The following is an 18,397-nucleotide window of genomic DNA, read 5'->3' as shown; positions in this document are numbered from 1 at the left end:
TAAATAATGATAAAACAATATTTTAAAACAGAATTTCCTTTCCCTCTATTATGCTGACTTCTTCACATAAGACTGATGTAGGTTTAACCAAACTCAAGAGTATTAAAATGATACTAACGAGTACAAAGTATTATCTAAGATCACTGAAACAAACAAACAAAACCCTCTATACCTATGAGGTTCAAATAACTCTAAAAAATCCAAATAAACTTTGACAGTATGTTACTGACAAAAGGGAACATTTAAAACTCTTTGAAGCTTAAGATGATAAATTTTAAGATTCAATACCAGTAAATATGGTCCTTTGGCAGCCCAGTCTCTGGAGTTTCCTGAACCATATTTCTTTCCTGCTAAAATAATCAGTGGGATACCTTCTTTCTGGTACAGCTCTGCAGCCTCAAATACATCTAGCTGTAGATTAAAACAAACACAAAAAATCTTTAATACAAATTTTGATCCAGTTAGAATTGTCTAAATACTTTGTGTGCATCCTCACCGTCTGTCCTGACGGAAAATGAATTGTTTTAGGAGCTGGTTTTCCAATAAACTTATTAAAAAGCTTGATATTTGCAAAAGTGCCTCTTGTCATTACAGCATCATTACCTCTTCGAGCTCCGTAAGAGTTGAATTCACGAGGGGTAAGGCCTACAAGAAAGTAATGAAAGTCAGTTTTCATTACATATGGAAAACAATCACACACTATTGAGTTGTAAGACTTACTAAAAAATTTTTTTATCACAGAAAATTTCAAACACAAACAAAACAAAACCATGAATGTCCACGTGCCTATCACCAAGCTATAACTTAACGGATTCTTGGTTTCTTCTACAGTCAACCCCATTAGATCATTTTGAAGCAAAACTGAGATATATTTTAACAGCATACATTTCAGTACATTTCACTAAAAGATATAGACTCTTAAAATCTTTACACCAAAAAAAAAAAATCACAATAATTTCTTAATATCAGATAGTCAGTCAATATTCAAATGTCACTGATTATTTCCATACTACTTTAAGTTGGCTTGTTCAAATCAGGATCCAAATGCAGTTCACAAATGCATTCAGTTGATCTCAAGTGTTTTAATCTACAGTTGACCTTTAAACATAAATTTGAGTTGTGTGGGTCCACTTATACATCCATTTTTTTCAACCAAATGCTGACAGAAAATATATTATTCACAGGATGCAGAAAACTGCAAATACGATTTTTCATGCATGTGGCCTCTGCATGAATTCTGTAGGAATTCAGTATGTGTGCATTTGGGTATACATGGGTGGTCCTGGAACCAATCCCACATCTATACCAAGGAGTGACAGTATATGTTCCCTCTCCTTCCTCCTGCTTGTGCTCTATCTGATGAAATAAAGTCACTTGTATAGTTTTCTGTACCCACATTGTGTTGACTGCATCTCCATGGATCATTTAACAAGTTCTTCTGCCTTCTGTTCTTGTAAATCACATGTTAGATCCAGTGGCTTGATAAAATTTGGGTTTTTAATTTTTGGCAACAATGCTTCATAGGTCATGTGTACTTCTATCAGGAGGCACAAGATAGCCAATTGTCTTTTCCTGGAATGTTACCAAGCTCATTGTGGTCTAGATTGCTTATTTTACTAGAGACTGTAAAATAGTGACACTATAATTCACCCATTCCTTCTTCATTTTTTAGCTATAAAAGTTCTATAAAGAAAAACTTTCCAGCAGGCATGGTGGCTCCTACCTGCAATACCAGCACTTTGGGAGGTCAAAGTGGGAGGAATGCTTGAGCCCATGTGTTGGAGAACAGCCTGTGCAACAAAGGGAAATCTCATCTCTACAAAAACTTTAAAAATTATGCAGGCATGACGGTGTGAGCCTGTAGTCCCAAGCTACTCAGGAGGGTGTGACAGGAGGAGTGCTTGAGCCCAGGAGTTCCAGGCAGCAGAGGGCCAACTGCCACTGCCCTCCAGCCCGGGCAAGAGTGAGACCCTGTCTCTACAAACAAACAAACAAAAGACAAACTTTCCTTCATCAATGATTTGGTTATGCTGAAATACATTCTATACAGGAAAGGCTGGTTAAAGAATTGATAATATTTACCAGTTTTCAAGCTAATGAGCTGGTCCGGGCCCTGAGACCCTTAGACAGAAGACTGATGGTCTCTTGACAACTCCCTTGTTTTTGGTAATCTTGGTAATTTTTGGTAAAATCGTGTACATTTTCCAGTCCCAGATCTGGAATCACTAATTTCTCCATGAAGCACTGTGTCACCATACTGGGAAATAGTATTTAGAAAACATAATCTGGGTGCTAGGGGTATTGCTACTGGATTAGTGACTATATATAATGTTTTAGGGAAAAATAACTGAACATGAGTATCTCAACAATCAACAACTGACTTTCATCGGCCTCTGATCTGGTCTTTTACGCAGAGGCAACAATACTCTACATTTGTGCATTTAAATTCTTACTTCAGGGTGGGAGTGTTAGGAGGTTTGAGTGTCTTTATTTTTAGAAAATTCTAATTGATGAACACTACTGGATTAAATGTGCTAAGAAATACATACCAGAAGGCATAATAATTATAAAAATTGTACATTTGAGAGAAGTGTTGACTGTTTTTCTTTTTTGGAAGTATGTCACAATTATGATGAAGATGGAAATCACAACCAAAAAAATATTTATAGAAAAGAAAACTTACTTCTCACCACTTTATAATAAGAGCTATGCAATATTATCACATGTCAAGACAAGCTATATTGACATTTTGGCCAGGCACGGTGGCTCATGCCTGTAATCCCAGCAGTTTGGGCAGCCAAGGTGGGCAGATCACTTGGTCAGGAGTTTGAGACCAGCCTGGCCAACGTGGTGAAACCCCGTCTCTACTAAAAATACAAAAACTCAGCCGGGCGCGGTGGCTCAGGCCTGTAATCCCAGCACTTTGGGAGGCCGAGACGGGCGGATCACGAGGTCAGGAGATCGAGACCATCCTGGCTAACACGGTGAAACCCTGTCTCTACTAAAAATACAAAAAAAAAAACTAGCCGGGCAAGGTGGCGGGCACCTGTAGTCCCAGCTACTCGGGAGGCTGAGGCAGGAGAATGGCGTAAACCCAGGAGGCGGAGCTTGAAGTAAGCAGAGATCCGGCCACTGCACTCCAGTCTGGGCAACAAAGCGAGACTCCGTCTAAAAAAAAAAAAAAAAAAAAAAAAAAAAAATACAAAAACTCTCTGGGCATGGTGGCATGTGCCTGTAATTCCAGCTACTTGGGAGGCTGAGGCAGGAGAATTACTTGAACCTGGGATGCAGAGGTGGCAGTGAGCTGAGATTGCACCACTGCACTCCAGCCTGGGTGACAGAGTGAGGCTGTCTCAAAAATAAATAAATAAATAAATTTCAATGAAAAAGCGTGTCATTTTAATTACACAAGCATCAAACAAGCATCCAATAAGCTAATCAGGTAGCAGTACTACAAATTCTGCTTTTAGCAAAACTTTGTCTCACTGTCAAAACAGTCCCTTGATAACAGGGCAACTCTACATGATTAATCATGTAGAAATGAAATAAAATCTTACTAGTTTAAAATTTTTATCTCCAATATAAATAGCCTTTACATTTACATTTATTGTTCCTATAAAATTTTAGGCTCATGAAGCAGAAATTCATTGTCTTTTGATTTGATACACATCATTCCCAGCCTCACACATGTACATTTTACAGCCCATAAAATACACATTTAAATTCTTTACTCTCATAATGGGAAGATGGTTTTAACCAAATGAGCAGGCCTCATTTGGTAGGTAAAACCAAGCTGATTTTTCAATAAAGTAGCACTGAAAAAGAAAAATCTTATTTCCAATCAGCTGTTTACTGAGACTATAAGGGCTCAATTTAAAATTGTAATTTCATTGTCTAAAGTCACAAGCAAAGACAGGTACAGAAGGTACCCGCCCCCCTCCACTCTCCATTCTTGCTTAAGACAAACACACTGGCAGTCAGGTACCTATGATAGCATGTATTTACTGGAAAAAAGGAACATGACCAATAGAAGCCTCTTAATCAGTAAGAAACAAGAAAAAACAAAAACACTCTAAAGCCATGTACACATACCCTCTGTTTGTCAAATACTTAGCGGCAGCACTATTCCTAGCGATACTTCCTGCAGGTGATATATGATCTGTTGTGACAGAGTCTCCCAAATATAATAAGACATGGGCATTTTCAATAGCCTGGAGTGCAACTGGCTCTTTGGTCTAGAAGGTAAAAGTTCAAGGCATTTAACTCTTTACAAGACTTCTTAGTTTATAACAATCTTTAAAAGATCAAATAGTCAAACAGTACTTACAAGTTTATCAAAAAATGAAGGGCATCTGATATAAGTAGACTTTAAGTCCCATGGAAACAAAACTGAATCCGGTGCTTCTAAGGAATTCCACCGTTTATTCCCCATCTGTGAATACAGTTAAAAGGGCTCAGAAGAAGAGGCGCATGAAAATGATCAACAGAATAAAACAGTACTTAGGTCAGAACAAAAACAACAAAAATAGGCCTTATCCATTTGGAAAGAAAATTAAGACAGGGTATTCTTTTTTTTTTTTAATTTAAAATTTTTATTTTTGCCCAGGCTGGTCTTAAACTCCTGAGCTCGTCTTAAACTCCTGAGCTCAAGTGATACGTGTGCCTTGGCCTCCCAGAGTGTTGGGATTATAGGCGTTAGCCACCATGCCCAGCCAAAACAGTGCATTGTAAAAAATCATGAGGTTTTTGGACAGAATGATTAAAAATTTGCTCCTCAAATTCTAGCACACCAGATCTCCAGGTACACTGTAAGGGGAAAGTTTCAATATAAACTGAACAAAAAGACTACAGAGTCCAAAAAAGTTAAAGAATTTAGAAAGATTTCTACATGTTGCTACGGAGAGATTAAGCATGTATGAGGTATGCTGTTAATGTCTAAGAATGTTATAATGGAGAAAAATCTCTGCTTTTTCAATGTATTTGTTCCACATCAAAGCCTTCAAACTACATCCAAAAATCTCACCATTTCTTAGGCCAGGCACAGTGGCTCACACCTGTAATCCCAAACTTTGGGAGGCTGAGGTGGGTGGATCACTTGAGTCCAGGAGTTTGAAACCAGCCTGAGCATCTATATATTTTACAAAAAATAAAAAACTTAGCTGGGCCTGGTGGCGAGCGCCTGTGGCCCCAGTTACTCGGGAGGCTGAGGAGCAGGACTGCTTGAGTCCAGGAGGTTAAGGCTGCAGTGAGCTGGTTCAGGCCACTGCACTCCAGCCTGGGTGACAGAGTGGGGCACCATCTCCCAAGAAACACCAAAAAATAAATAATAAAAAAAAATTGCATAATTTATATAATTATTCTCTTTACAGCTTATTTGCCTCTCCCCAGAATTCTGGGTTTTGTTCACTGATGTATTCTGAACACCTAATCAATTCTTTCTTTTCCTCCTCAACTTTTTTTTTTAACTTCTGGGGTACATATGCAGGATGTGCAGGTTTGTTACATAGGTAAATGTGTGCCATGATGGTTTGCTGCACAGATCATCCAATCAACACTAATCAGTTCTGATAACTCTAAGACATTTTCTTTTTTTTTTTTTTTTTTTTGAGATGGAGCTTTACTCTTGTTGCCCAGGTTGTAGTGCAATGGCACGATTTCGGATCACTGCAACCTCTGTTTCCCGGGTTCAAGCGATTCTCCTGCCTCAGCCTCCTGAATAGCTGGGATTACAGGCATGCGCCACCACACCTGGCTAATTTTTTTGTATTTTTAGTGGAGATGGGGTTTCTCCATGTTGGTCAGGCTGGTCTTGAGCTCCCGACCTCAGGTGATCCACCTGCCTCGGCCTCCCAAAGTGCTGGGATTACAGACATGAGCCACTGTGTCCAGCCGCCATTTGCTTTTTAATTATAGATTCCAGATACAAACTATTACACATCGAAAACCGCGCTCAAATAATGTAATTTTAATTTTTATTCTAGTCAGAAGACAAGATATATGAAATAAAAGAACACTGCAAATTGATTAAACTATTTAAGAAACACATAAGACTCTTACTTCTATTTTATCTTTTAATGCTTTAAACATGGATAGTATAACATGTTCTTCCTCTACTCGATGAACTTCTTCTCGACTAGGCCAAATATCATGCAGGTAAATGTTCTTGCCAGTGGGGTCAGTACCTGGTTAAAATTTTTGAACATGACACTCAGTAAAAAAATAACTCTCTGAAAATGTTCATACCTTTTCAAAGACATATTATGGACATCAAGTAAATGATTCAACTGGGTGCTTCAGGCTTAAGCGGCTAGAAGAACTAATTACCTGCACATTTTATTTTCTTCACATAAACACAGAAATTAATAACTATACATTATAAGTTTTCCTGAAATAACTCAAAGAATAGATGGTCTAAGAAACATTTCAAAAATATAATGACTTCTATGGGGAAACATATGTGTAGGTATACATATACATAAAGGAAAAGATACCTAAAGGTTCTGTCTGGAAATCTATATTCACTGTGCCTGCTATAGCATAAGCTACCACTAAGGGTGGAGAGGCAAGATAATTGGCACGAACACAATCACAAAGACGACCTTCAAAATTTTTGTTTCCAGATAAAATTCCACAGGTAACCAAATCACCCTGAAAAAAAACACAAACACACAAACATACTCAATTCTAGAGATGGTACAAATTTGGATAATCATATATAAGCAATCTTAAAGTCTGAGGGCGAGATTAACCAAAAAACATATTACTAATTTTTAAATATAGAACTATCCATCTTGCGAATAAACTAAATCAATTCCTTATATTATGAAGGAATTATTTCAAGGATCTACAAATGAGTCTTTGAATCATTTAAACATTCACAAGTTACAACTGCCAAGAGGTGCAGAGTTTACAGAAATATTAAACACATCAATATATATTTTCTATAATTTAATAACAAAACATAGTTAAGAGAATCATTTAGATGTCTTGCCGATCCACACATTTTACCTGTTTTACCGCATTTAAAACTGCTTCTGATAAGGGGGCTGTATTTCCCACACAAGTTGAACATCCATAACCAACGATTTCAAATCTGCATTTCACAAAAAAAAAATGTGACTGAATAGCACATCACAATATCTGTAGAGAAAGGACAAGTCTTACCTTGTAATTCTATCACTGTAATAAGATTACTTAAAAGACTATTCATGACACATGGATTAACCTTCATCAATACATTCACTTCACAACATTCTGAGCAATCAAGTCTAACTCTCAGGCATGCTATTTGAACCAACTCACTGCAGCCTTAACCTCCTGGGCTCAAGCAATTCTGCTCCTTAGCCTCCTGAGTAGCTGGGGCCACAGGCGCTCACCACCAGGCCCAGCTACTTTTTTTGTAAAATAAAAAATAAAAATGCTCAGGCGGGTCTCAAAGCTGAATGCAAACCTTTGAAGAGCCTTAACAGCACTTATCACTGCACAAGAGAATTCCCCCAAATACTACTTGCTAGGAATATAACATGACCTTTTAAAATAATTGATTCTGTACTTCCATCCAAGGGTTTAAAATGTAAAGAGGACCTGGCTATAATAACCTGACCAAAGGTCCCAAAAGAGGTACTGTAACTGGGCACTCTGATAGGAGTAATCTCTTAATTATCAACCAGTTAAACCCAAGAAGACTTCCTGACAATAAATCCAAGATGATACAACTAAAAGATTACAGGCACAGTCCTCTAAATTACTTTCAGATGCTATTCTAAAAGCAAAAAAATCTAAAATTTATCCATTTTGCAAAGGAACTGATGACTCATATGTTCTAAAACACACACTGAAAATATAGCTAGGCTGGGTGTGGTGGCTCAAGACTGTAATCCGGTCTGAGATGAGCAGATCACTTGAGGCAATGAGGTTGAGACAAGCCTAGCCAACATGGCGAAACTCTGTCTCTGCTAAAAATATAAAAATTAGCTGGGTGTGGTGGTGTACACCTGTGGTCCCAGCTACTCAGGAAGGTGAGGTAGGAAGACTGCTTGAGCCTAGGAGGTCGAGGCTGCAATGAGCTGTGACTGCACCACTGCACTCCAGTGTGGGCAACAGAGCAAGGCACTGTCTCAAAACCAAAAAATTCCAGCACAACTAGCATCAATTGTTTTGGATTACATAAAAATGTATGTAATTTTTTTTTTTTTTGAGATGGAGTCTTGCTCTCTTGCCCAGACTGGAGTACAGTGGCATGATCTCGGCTCACTGCAACCTCCGCTTCCTGGGTTAAAGCAATTCTTCTGCCTCAGCCACCTGAGTAGTTGGGACTGCAGGTGTGCATCACCATGCCTGGCTAATTTTGGTGTTTTTAGTAGAGACGGAGTTTTACCATATTGGCCAGGCTGGTCTCAAACTCCTGGCCTCGTGATTTACCTGCCTCGGCCTCCCAAAGTGTTGGGATTACAGGCGTGAGCGACCGTGCCCAGCCCAAAAAACATAAGTTACTTTCTCCAAGGTTCAGGGACAACTTAAACTTATGTATTATAGACCCAATAACCTCATAAAACTAAAATTATGACAATTTTCAGTTAATAAATGCAAACTGTAAGATTTCTTTCTTTTTTGAACTGACCTACACAACTGACCTACACAAGTATATACATTGTGTATACTTGGTATCTTTTCTTATACTGTAACTGTTATTTGGTTGTACTTGTTTGTCTTGTCTTTCCAACTAAGTATCTTGAAGCTAAGACCACATCTCCTACTTCTGTGTATCTGAGCTGGTGCTTTGCTCATTTGATATGCCCAATAAGTGTTTCCTGAGTGATAAGGCATCAAAAATTGTATGGTAATGGCAAGGTAGCAAGTAAAACTAAAGCATATTTTTTCTATCTTCTTTTTTGTTGTTGTTGTTGTTTTTTGAGAGAGAGTCTCGCTCTGTCCCCCAGGCTGGAGTGCAGTGGCGCAATCTCGGCTCACTGCAAGCTCTGCCTCCCGGGTTCACACCATTCTCCTGCCTCAACCTCCTGAGTAGCTGGAACTACAGGCACACGCCACCTTGCCTGGCTAATTTTTTGTATTTTTAGTAGAGACGGGGTTTCACCGTGTTAGCCAGGATGGTCTCGATCTCCTGACCTCGTGATCCACCTGCCTCGGCCTCCCAAAGTGCTGGGATTACAGGCGTGAGCCATCATGCCCGGCCTCTATCTTCTCTCTTTTTTTTTTTTTTTTTTTTTTTTTGAGATGGAGTCTTGCTCTGTCGCCCAGTCTGGAGTGCAGTGGCGAGATCCCAGCTTACTACAAGCTCTGCCTCCCGGGTTCACGCCATTCTCCTGCCTCAGCCTCCCAAGTAGCTGGGACAACAGGCGCCAGCCACCGCGCCCGGCTAATTTTTTTTGTATTTTTAGTAGAGATGGGGTTTCACCGTGGTCTTGATCTCCTGACCTTGTGATCTGCCTGCCTCTGCCTCGGCCTCCCAAAGTGCTGGGATTACAGGCATCAGCCACCGCGCGTGGCTATCTTCTCTTTGTGTATGAAAGGCACAAACAAGCAGCTTCAGTACCTACTGAACACCAATACCAATATGAAGAGCGATAGCTGTCACTTACCCAAGCTTACTGAGATACGGTAATACTCCACTTGAACTGAGGTAATGTGTAACCATCCCACTGCCTGGCGATAAACTTGTTCTTATATAAGGTTTAACACGTAGACCAGCTTCAACAGCCTTTTTAGCCAAAAGACCTGCACAGCCAAGAAACAATGATTTATTATGGCAGTGTTTCTTTCCCTCTCTCACTCATATTAAAGTAAAAAGTGAGAAGTAATTTATTTAACAGATTCATCTCCAATTCAGATTAAAGTATGAATTCATAAACTTATTGTCATTATTTTTTCCCCTTTATTCTACTGATTTGCTTCATTTACAACAAATTTAAAATTACAGTAAATATACTAGCCTTCATGTTGAAAATTATTAAGATACAGGCTGACATCATTCACACAACTGGAAACAAAAGATGCACATATATAAGTACACATTAACAAAACCATCTTTTTTTTCTTTCTTCTTTTCTTTTTTCTAAAGCGAACCATTTTAAAGTCATAATTACAATAAGCTAAGCGGAATGTAACACATTATACATGGTTTTATACATCGAAGGAAATGTTCCAATGGGCATACAAATTGATTTCATTTACAATCCTTGCCAAGACAATGATCTTTTACTACTTTTATAACTTTTAATGAAATCTTCCACAGTGTTATGGTTAACTTCTAGATAATCAAGAAATACCTGCTAAACAACTATAGTTCTAAATTAACAAGAGAAGCAGATACAACCTAAAATTAATTGATAGGTAAGTTATAGTAAACAGTAAATTTACCTTCAGTGTAATAAAAACAAAAGAACATAAATCAAACTCAGGCTCCTTAAGATCTAACTAAAATACTAGAAAGTCTCTCAATATCAAATGTAGACACTCTTGCATCAAAGAAACAGAAAGTTACAATAACAGAAAAGCTAACAATAATTAAGGAAAAAAAAAAAGTATGGCCATAAACTACAACCCACCTGCGGCAAGCATGACAGATGGATTGCAATTATTGGTACAACTGATAACTGCAGCAATGACCACTGATCCATGAGACAGCTTATATTCACTTCCTTCATAATGAATGGAGACAATATCCTTTTGTTTTTCAGCTGCAATTTGGAAGCCTTTAAATCCAACCTATACAAATTCCACAAAAATATAAACTAAATATTCTGAGTATGTACAGAATAAAATACGGGCAGAAAACATAGCAGACTGGACATCTGATGATTTAACATTAAAAATCATATTTGTGAGTGATGCTCAAGGCCCATAACATTCAGTAGTTGTTTAACTCAGCTGAAGCATAAATCTGCATAGGCACAATAAGAGTCTGGTATGTTCACAAGTAAAATTTTTATCTACTAAGAAAGTCCAGCCTACCACTCAGAATCCAGATCTTATTTGGCTTTGTTGTTCCTAATCATCCCTGTTTACAGTAATTCTCAAGAGATGGCACATATTTTTTTCTGCTAAAATGACCCCGAAGATTTCCTCCAAAGGGATCCTATGTGTGTCAGTGCGGTATAGCTGAAACAAGATTGGCTATGAGCTGCTAATTATTGAAGCTAATTGACAGGTACATGGCAGTTCAGTGGACTATTTTGTTTTTGTACAAGTTTAACATTTTCTGAACAAAAAGTCAAGAAATCATAAAAAGAAAGGCTCTGAAAGGAAAGCCAAGTACTAGAGATCTCAGAATAGAGAAAGTGTCAAGACTAAAACTGTGATTCTGAGACAGAAAATACAAACCCCAAAAAGCCAGAGACCACCTGGTATTCAGTCACATTTACCAAATTTTATGAGAGCAGACCAGGTGTGGTGGCTCATGGCTATAATCCCAGCACTTTGGGAGGCTGAGGCGGGCAGATCACTTGAGGTCAGAAGGTGAAGACCAGTCTGGCCAACATGGTGAAACCCTGTCTCTACTAAAAATACAAAAATTAGCCAGCAATGATGGTAGACGCCTGTTAATCCCAACTACTTTGGGGGCTAAGGCAGGAGAATCACTTGATCCCAGGAGGGAGAGGTTGCAGTGAGCCTGAGATTGTGCCTCTGCACTCCAGCTTGGGCAACAAAGTGAGACTCTGTCTCAAAAAAAAAAAAAAAAAAGAAAGTTTCTGTGATGATGTATTCAATTATCTATGCTGTTCATCAATACAAGACCCATATGTAGTTATTCAGCATTTAAAAATGAGACTACTGTGACTAACAAACTCAACTTTAAATTGTATATAATTTTAATTTAAATAGACACAATCAATCTCTGATCCTCACAATGGAATTGTACCAAACGACTGACTGGCACATCAGACAGAAGGAAAATAAGGGGGCTGCTGGTGTGTGCCATAATATATAAAACATAGCAGTGAATTGAGTTTATGGGTCACCTTGTTGGTTCTTTACTACTAACAATAAAGTAACCTACCTTTTCATTTAAGCAAGCCTGGAAATCGCTTTTCATATCTGTCACAGCAACTCTATCTTGAGGTCTTTTTGGACCACTAACAGATGGAACTATTGAATTCAGATTAATCTGGATCACCTAGGAAATGAGAAAGAGAAAGAACAAGGAATCAGAATTTCTCACAATGGATTCCAATTCAAGCATTACTTTCCAAATCAGAATAAGTATATTAGTATTTACTTTAATGCAATTTGTTTTAATAGTATAATACACCCTCAATCCCAAGAAATAAAGATTTTAAAACAAACACATTTAAATGTATGAAACATGAAAATTTGCTAAAAGCAAGACTAGCAAGTATGCAATTAAACTACCACAACACCAACTATACTGCATATACAAAATCTAGTTTCCCAAGTGTTTTTTCTCACAAAGATAAACACTGTCTTAACTGATGTCCAATGATAAAATAGATGCCTGTGTCAGCTGTCAACTTATTGCTCTGAGCTCCAAATTCACCCTCCTTTGCCAGCTCTGTGATCATAGAGGTAAACCATTAGTGAACATTTCTCCTTTGTCAGCACACATGATGTGACAACTGGTCACTAGAGGGTGCTGAAGGGACACAGCAGACAAAGGGTTCTTCTTCCTATTCCAGAGGGTTTCACTGGCCAGCCTGCTGCAACCCAAGCTTTTATTCCTTGGTTAAGAAATCGTATTTTTTGTTAAAAATCTCACTTCCCAACTAGATTTTTATTTATTTCTTCTGGTATTTCTATTACTTCTTTCATGCATTTATGTGAATATAATCAACTCGAAACTTTTCATCATGGCTTTCAACATTATTTTATATCCCTGTTTATTCTGACTGATCCAACTACTTACACTTTATTTATTTACTATTATTATTATTTTTATTAAGAAAAGGTCTCACTCTGTTGCCCAGGCTGGAGCACAGTGGCACAGTCAGGACTAAATAAAGCCTCAACCTTTACTTAGCCCCACAAGTAGCTGGGACTACAGGCATGCGCCACCATGCCTGGCTAACTGAATTTTAGTAGACATGAGGTCTCACTGTGTCACCCAGGCTGGTCCTGAGCTCAAGCAATCCTCCCGCCTCAGCCTCCAAAAGTGCTGGGAGCTCAAGCAATCCTCCTGCCTCAGCCTCCAAAAGTGCTGGGATTACACGTGTGAGTAACCACACCTGGCTTACTTATACTTTCATTTAGTGGATTCAGGCAATCCTAGTCTTTGCCCATAAATATCCATTTAAGAAGTTTCTCTTGAAATCAACATCCTAATGATTTTAATTTCTTTATACAGTCAGGTTTGTGTTTTTTCTTAAGAGACAGGGTCTTGGGCCGGGCACAGTGACTCACGCCTGAATCCCGGCAATTTGGGAGGCTGAGGCAGGTGGATCACTTGAGGTCAAGAGTTTGAGATTAGCCTAGCCAACATGGTGAAACCCCGTCTCTACTAAAAATACAAAAAATAGCCGGGCATGATGGCACGTGCCTGTAATCCCAGCTATTTGGGAGGCTCAGGCAGAATTGCTTGAACCCGGTAAGTGGAGGTTGCAGTGAGCTGAGATCGCGCCACTGCACTCCAGCATGGGTGGGTCTTGCTACCACTCAAGGCCAGAGTGCAGTGACTCCATCATAGCTCACTGCAGCTTCAAACTCATGGGCTCAAGCCATCCATCCCTTTTCTGTAGGGACAGGGCCTTGCTTATGATGCTGGTCTTGAACTTCTGGCCTTAAGTAATCCTCTTGCCTTGGCCTCCCAAAGGGTTGTAATTACAGGCATGAGCCACCATACCTGACCTGGTGAGATTTTTATTTATTTTTTTTTTTTTTGAGACAGAGTCTCGCTCTGTTGCCCAGGCTGGAGTGCAGTGGTGCGATCTCAGCTCACTGCAACCTCTGTCTCCCAGGTTGAAGCGATTCTCCTGCCTCAGCCTCCTGAGTAGCTGGGACTACAGGCACATGCCACCACGCCCAGCTAATTTTCTGTATTTTTAGTAGCAACAGGGTTTCACCGTGTTAGCCAGGATGGTCTGGACCTCCTGACCTCGTGATCTGCCCTTCCCGGCCTCCCAAAGTGCTGGGATTATAGGCATGAGCCACCACACCCGGCCATTTTTTTTTTTTTTTTTAAAGACAGTCTCACTCTGTTGCCTAGGCTGAAATGCAGTGGTGTCATCTCGGCTCACTGCAACCTTTGCCTCTTGGGTTCAAGCAATTCTTGTGCCTCAGCCTCCTGAGTAGCTGAGATTACAGGCCCCCGCCACCACAACTGGCTTTTTTTTTTTTTCTTTTTTGTAATTTTAGTAGAGATGGGGTTTCACCACGTTGGCCAGGCTGGTCTTGAACTCCTGACATCAGGTGATCTGCCTGCCTCAGCCTCCCAAAGTGCGGGGATTACAGGCGTGAGCCCACCGCACCTGGCCAAGGGTTTGTAACAGGCATATTTATTTCATTTTATTCTACCACCAAAGTTTCCCCTTTTTCTTATTCTTTCCACTTCTGTATTTTAAAAAATGTGAAGGAGGAAAATACATGGACAAAGCACTAGATCTAATAGAGGTGAAAACGATGGAAAATGATCAGAAGTAAAAAGATTTGCCCAAAGTAGCACACAAATTCAATTTCTGTGGGTCCTATATGTATTCATTTATTCACCTAACATGTTTACTGAATATCTACTATGTGCCAGCATTGTTCTAGGAGCTGGGGATACAATACCAAACCAAAGTTCCTGTCCTCGTGGAGTTTAATGAACAGTTAACCAAAACTGTAAAACCATGTTGCTAGAAACCTTTGACACACTCCTAGAAAACGAATTTTATTAAAATTTAGTCTTTCCTGGAAATGAATTCTGCCTATTTTGATATACATTTCCAACAGATAAATCTTTTTTTTTTTTTTTTTTTTTTTTGGAGACGGAGTCTAGCTCTGTCACCCAGGCTGGAGTGCAGTGGCCAAATCTCAGCTCACTGCAAGCTCCACCTCCCAGGTTTACGCCATTCTCCTGCCCCAGCCTCCCAAGTAGCTGGGACTACAGACGCCCGCCACCTCGCCCGGCTAGTTTTTTGTATTTTTTAGAAGAGACAGGGTTTCACCGTATTAGCCAGGATGGTCTCGATCTCCTGACCTCGTGATCTGCCCATCTCGGCCTCCCAAAGTGCTGGGATTACAGGCGCGCCCGGCCTTTCTTTTTTTTTTTTTTTTTTTTTTTTAGACAGGTTCTCGCTCTGTCACCCAGGTTAGAGTGCAGTGGCTCACCACAGCTCACTGCAGCCTTGACCTCCTGGGCTCAAGCCATCATCCCTACTCAGCCTCCTGAGGATCTGGAACCATGGGAATATGCCACTACTCCTGGCTAATTTCAGGTAAGTAAATACTTAGATTGTAAAATATCTTTATAACTAACATGTAAGACTGCATAGTAGTGTGTATCTTTAATAAAGGAATGTTGCAAAATACACAAGTAAACCAGATGCAGATAACATCAAAACTGATTATTCTGAAGGGAGATATTACTCTTATCATAAAGTAGAAATAAATTAGAGCAAAGAATTAAGAGTCACTATTATTAAATACTAAAAAATTAGACTTCATAGGCTGGGCTTGGTGGTTCACACCTGTCACCCCAGCAATTTGAAAGGCAAAGGCAGGAGGGATTGCTTGAGGCCAGGAGTTTAAGACCAGCCTAGGCAACATGGCAAAACCCTCTCTCTACAAAAAAAAAAAAAAAAAAAAAACCCAAAAACCACAACTAGACTTCATAAAATATTACAAAATTCACTACAATAAAACTCTACGTAAAATTAATGAATAAAACAAAAGTACTGGGCTACAATAACATTACTTAAATAATAATAATAATAATAATAATAATAATAATAATAACAGTAATAATAATGATAGCTACCCCCTCAGCCAGGCCCAGCAGCTCCTGCCTGTAATCCCAGCACTCTGGGAGGCCAAGGCTAGAGAATCTCTTGAAGCTAGGAGTTTGAGACCAGCCTGGGCAGTAAAAGGAGACCCTGCCCAGGGTCCAAAAAATAATAACATTAAAAAAATAGTAATATTAAAACAAAAATGGGGTTAAGCATGGTGGTGGCTCACGCCTGTAATCCCAGGAAGGTGGGAACTTGAGCCCAGAGGTTGAGGCTACAGTGAACCATGATTGTGCCACTACACTCTAGTCTGGTGAGACAGCCAGACTGGGTCTCAAAAAGCAAAACAAAAAGATTAGCTACCCTTTACTGAGCATTTACTATGTGTCTGAACTATTCCATGAATTTGTTTTTAATATCTAAGAATCCTTAGAGGCAGATACTATTGCAGTATCTAAGAGATGAGAAAACTGAGGCAGAAAGGCTAAATAAATTGCCCAAGGTTATACAGCGAACACATCTTAGAGCTGGGATTCAAACCCAGGTGGTCAGGTACTCCAGAATTTACTTTTTTTTTCTTTTTTGACACAAGTCTCACTCTGTCACCTAGGCTGCAGTGCAGTGGCACGATCTCAGCTTACTGCAACTGCTGCCCCACAGGCTCAAGTGATCCGCCCACCTCAGCCTCCCAGGTACCTGGGACTACAGACACAAGCCATGCCCAGCTAATGTTTGTATTTTTTTGCAGTGAAAGGGTTTTACCATATTGCCCAGGCTGGTCTCAAACTCTTGAATTCAAACAATCAACCCACCCCAGTCTTTCAAAGCACTGGGATTACACCACAATTTATACTCTTTACTACTAGGTGGGTTATTCTGCATATACCTGGGAGTATTCAGGTTTTCCTGAAGAATTCTGGTCATTTCGAAACAATTTCACAGCTTTAAGGTATGTTTCCATTGATTCGAGTTTGGCTTTGCTAAAACCTAAAACCAAGATGAACAAACAACAAAATGCAGTGAGAAATTTCTTTACTTATTATTTTTTTCAGACAGGATTTCACTTTGTTGCCCAGGCTGGAGCACAGTCCTGCAATCACAACTTCACAACTCACTGCAACCTTGACCTCCCTAGCTCAAGCAATCCTCCCATGTCAGCCTCCCAAGTAGCACACCACCGTACCTGGTTAATTATTTTTTTACAAATGTTTGTACAGATGCGGGGGGGGGCGGGGGGTCTTGTTTTTTTTTTTGAATAGGGTGGTCTCGAACTCCCGGCCTCAAGAGATCCTCCTGCCTTGGTCTCCCAAAGGGCTGGAATTATGGGTATAAACCATAACATCCCACCAATAAATTTATTATTTTTAGAAACAGGGTCTCACTGTGTCATCCAGGCTGGAGTACAGTAGTGCCATCATAGCCCATTGCAGCTTTGAACTCCTGGGTTCAAGTGATTCTCCTGCCTTAGTCTCCCAAGTAGCTAGGACTACAAGTCTGTACTGCCACATCTGGCTAATTTTTTATTTTTTATTTTCTTGTAGAGATCAGGGTCTTGCTATGTCGCCCAAGCTAGTCTCAAACTCCTGGACACATGTGATCCTCCTGCCTCAGCCTCCCAAAGTGCCAGAATCATAGGTGTAAGCCACTGAGCCTGGCCTCAGTAAGGAATTTTGAAATCTTTGGGGGTAAGAGTACTGAATTCCAGTGATGAGCAAGAAACAAATACTATTTACATATTCATTTACATTTCTCTTTCTCCTAATCCTTGAGAATCTACCACGTGAGAAAGCCCAGACTACACAGAGAAACCACATGAGGGTGTTTTGCCTGACAGCCTTACCTAAGTCCTCAGCTGCTGACAGCTCACAATTTGCTGTCAGACATGCAAGCAGAACAAGCCTTCAGGATTCCAGGCCCTGCCTTTCAAATCTTGCAGTTGAGGCTCAAAACATGAAACAGAGATGAACTGTCCCCACTGTGCCCTGTCTCAATTACTGACCCACTGAAACCATGAGCTAATAATTACTGTTTGTGCAACCCACTAAATTTTAGGATAATTTGTTACACAGGATCACTAAAATCTTAACTCAAGATTAATAAGCAAGGAATGAGGCACTTATAACCATTTCTACTTTGAATGTTCTACCAACTCAAATGCAGAAGTTTTGCATTTGGGGGGATCATTCCCTCCAGAATTCTATATAACCATTCATTAATTTTGCTGTCTGATTAACTAACATAATAATCTGCCCACACACTGAAGAATATTACAATATATCCTCCAAATATATATCTATGTTTAGAAATGAGTAACTCAGCAATGATTACCTCATTAAAGAGATTAAAAAAAGAGATCTTACTTTTTAAAGAGCAGCCTTATGAAATATCAACATTATCTTGTTTTATAGGTACTTTCTACTTTATTAATCTAAACAGTCAATAGAAGAGTGTCCAAAATTCCTAGTTAATCAGATTACAAAACGATTTGGAACCTGTGGTCC

General features: G+C 39.5%; 1 protein-coding gene across 3 annotated transcripts in view; it reads right to left on the bottom strand.

Annotated features, from left to right (window-relative positions):
• The window catches only part of IREB2 (iron responsive element binding protein 2), a 63,787-nt gene that overhangs the window by 6,878 nt on the left and 38,512 nt on the right, over positions 1-18,397 (bottom strand). For all 3 annotated transcript variants that reach the window (XM_030930748.1, XM_030930749.1, XM_030930750.1), the window contains 11 exons: positions 16,783-16,883; positions 12,017-12,133; positions 10,566-10,725; positions 9,600-9,735; positions 7,009-7,093; positions 6,492-6,648; positions 6,058-6,182; positions 4,328-4,432; positions 4,093-4,235; positions 497-644; positions 289-411 (listed from right to left, as the gene is read on the bottom strand). In XM_030930748.1, the coding sequence (XP_030786608.1) occupies positions 289-411; positions 497-644; positions 4,093-4,235; positions 4,328-4,432; positions 6,058-6,182; positions 6,492-6,648; positions 7,009-7,093; positions 9,600-9,735; positions 10,566-10,725; positions 12,017-12,133; positions 16,783-16,883 (1,400 nt within the window). The remainder of the gene's footprint in view (positions 1-288; positions 412-496; positions 645-4,092; positions 4,236-4,327; positions 4,433-6,057; positions 6,183-6,491; positions 6,649-7,008; positions 7,094-9,599; positions 9,736-10,565; positions 10,726-12,016; positions 12,134-16,782; positions 16,884-18,397) is intronic.

This window comes from Rhinopithecus roxellana, chromosome 5 (genome assembly GCF_007565055.1).
Source record: "Rhinopithecus roxellana isolate Shanxi Qingling chromosome 5, ASM756505v1, whole genome shotgun sequence".
NCBI classification, from domain to species: domain Eukaryota; kingdom Metazoa; phylum Chordata; class Mammalia; order Primates; family Cercopithecidae; genus Rhinopithecus; species Rhinopithecus roxellana.
This window is presented reverse-complemented; position numbering and strand designations above follow the sequence as displayed.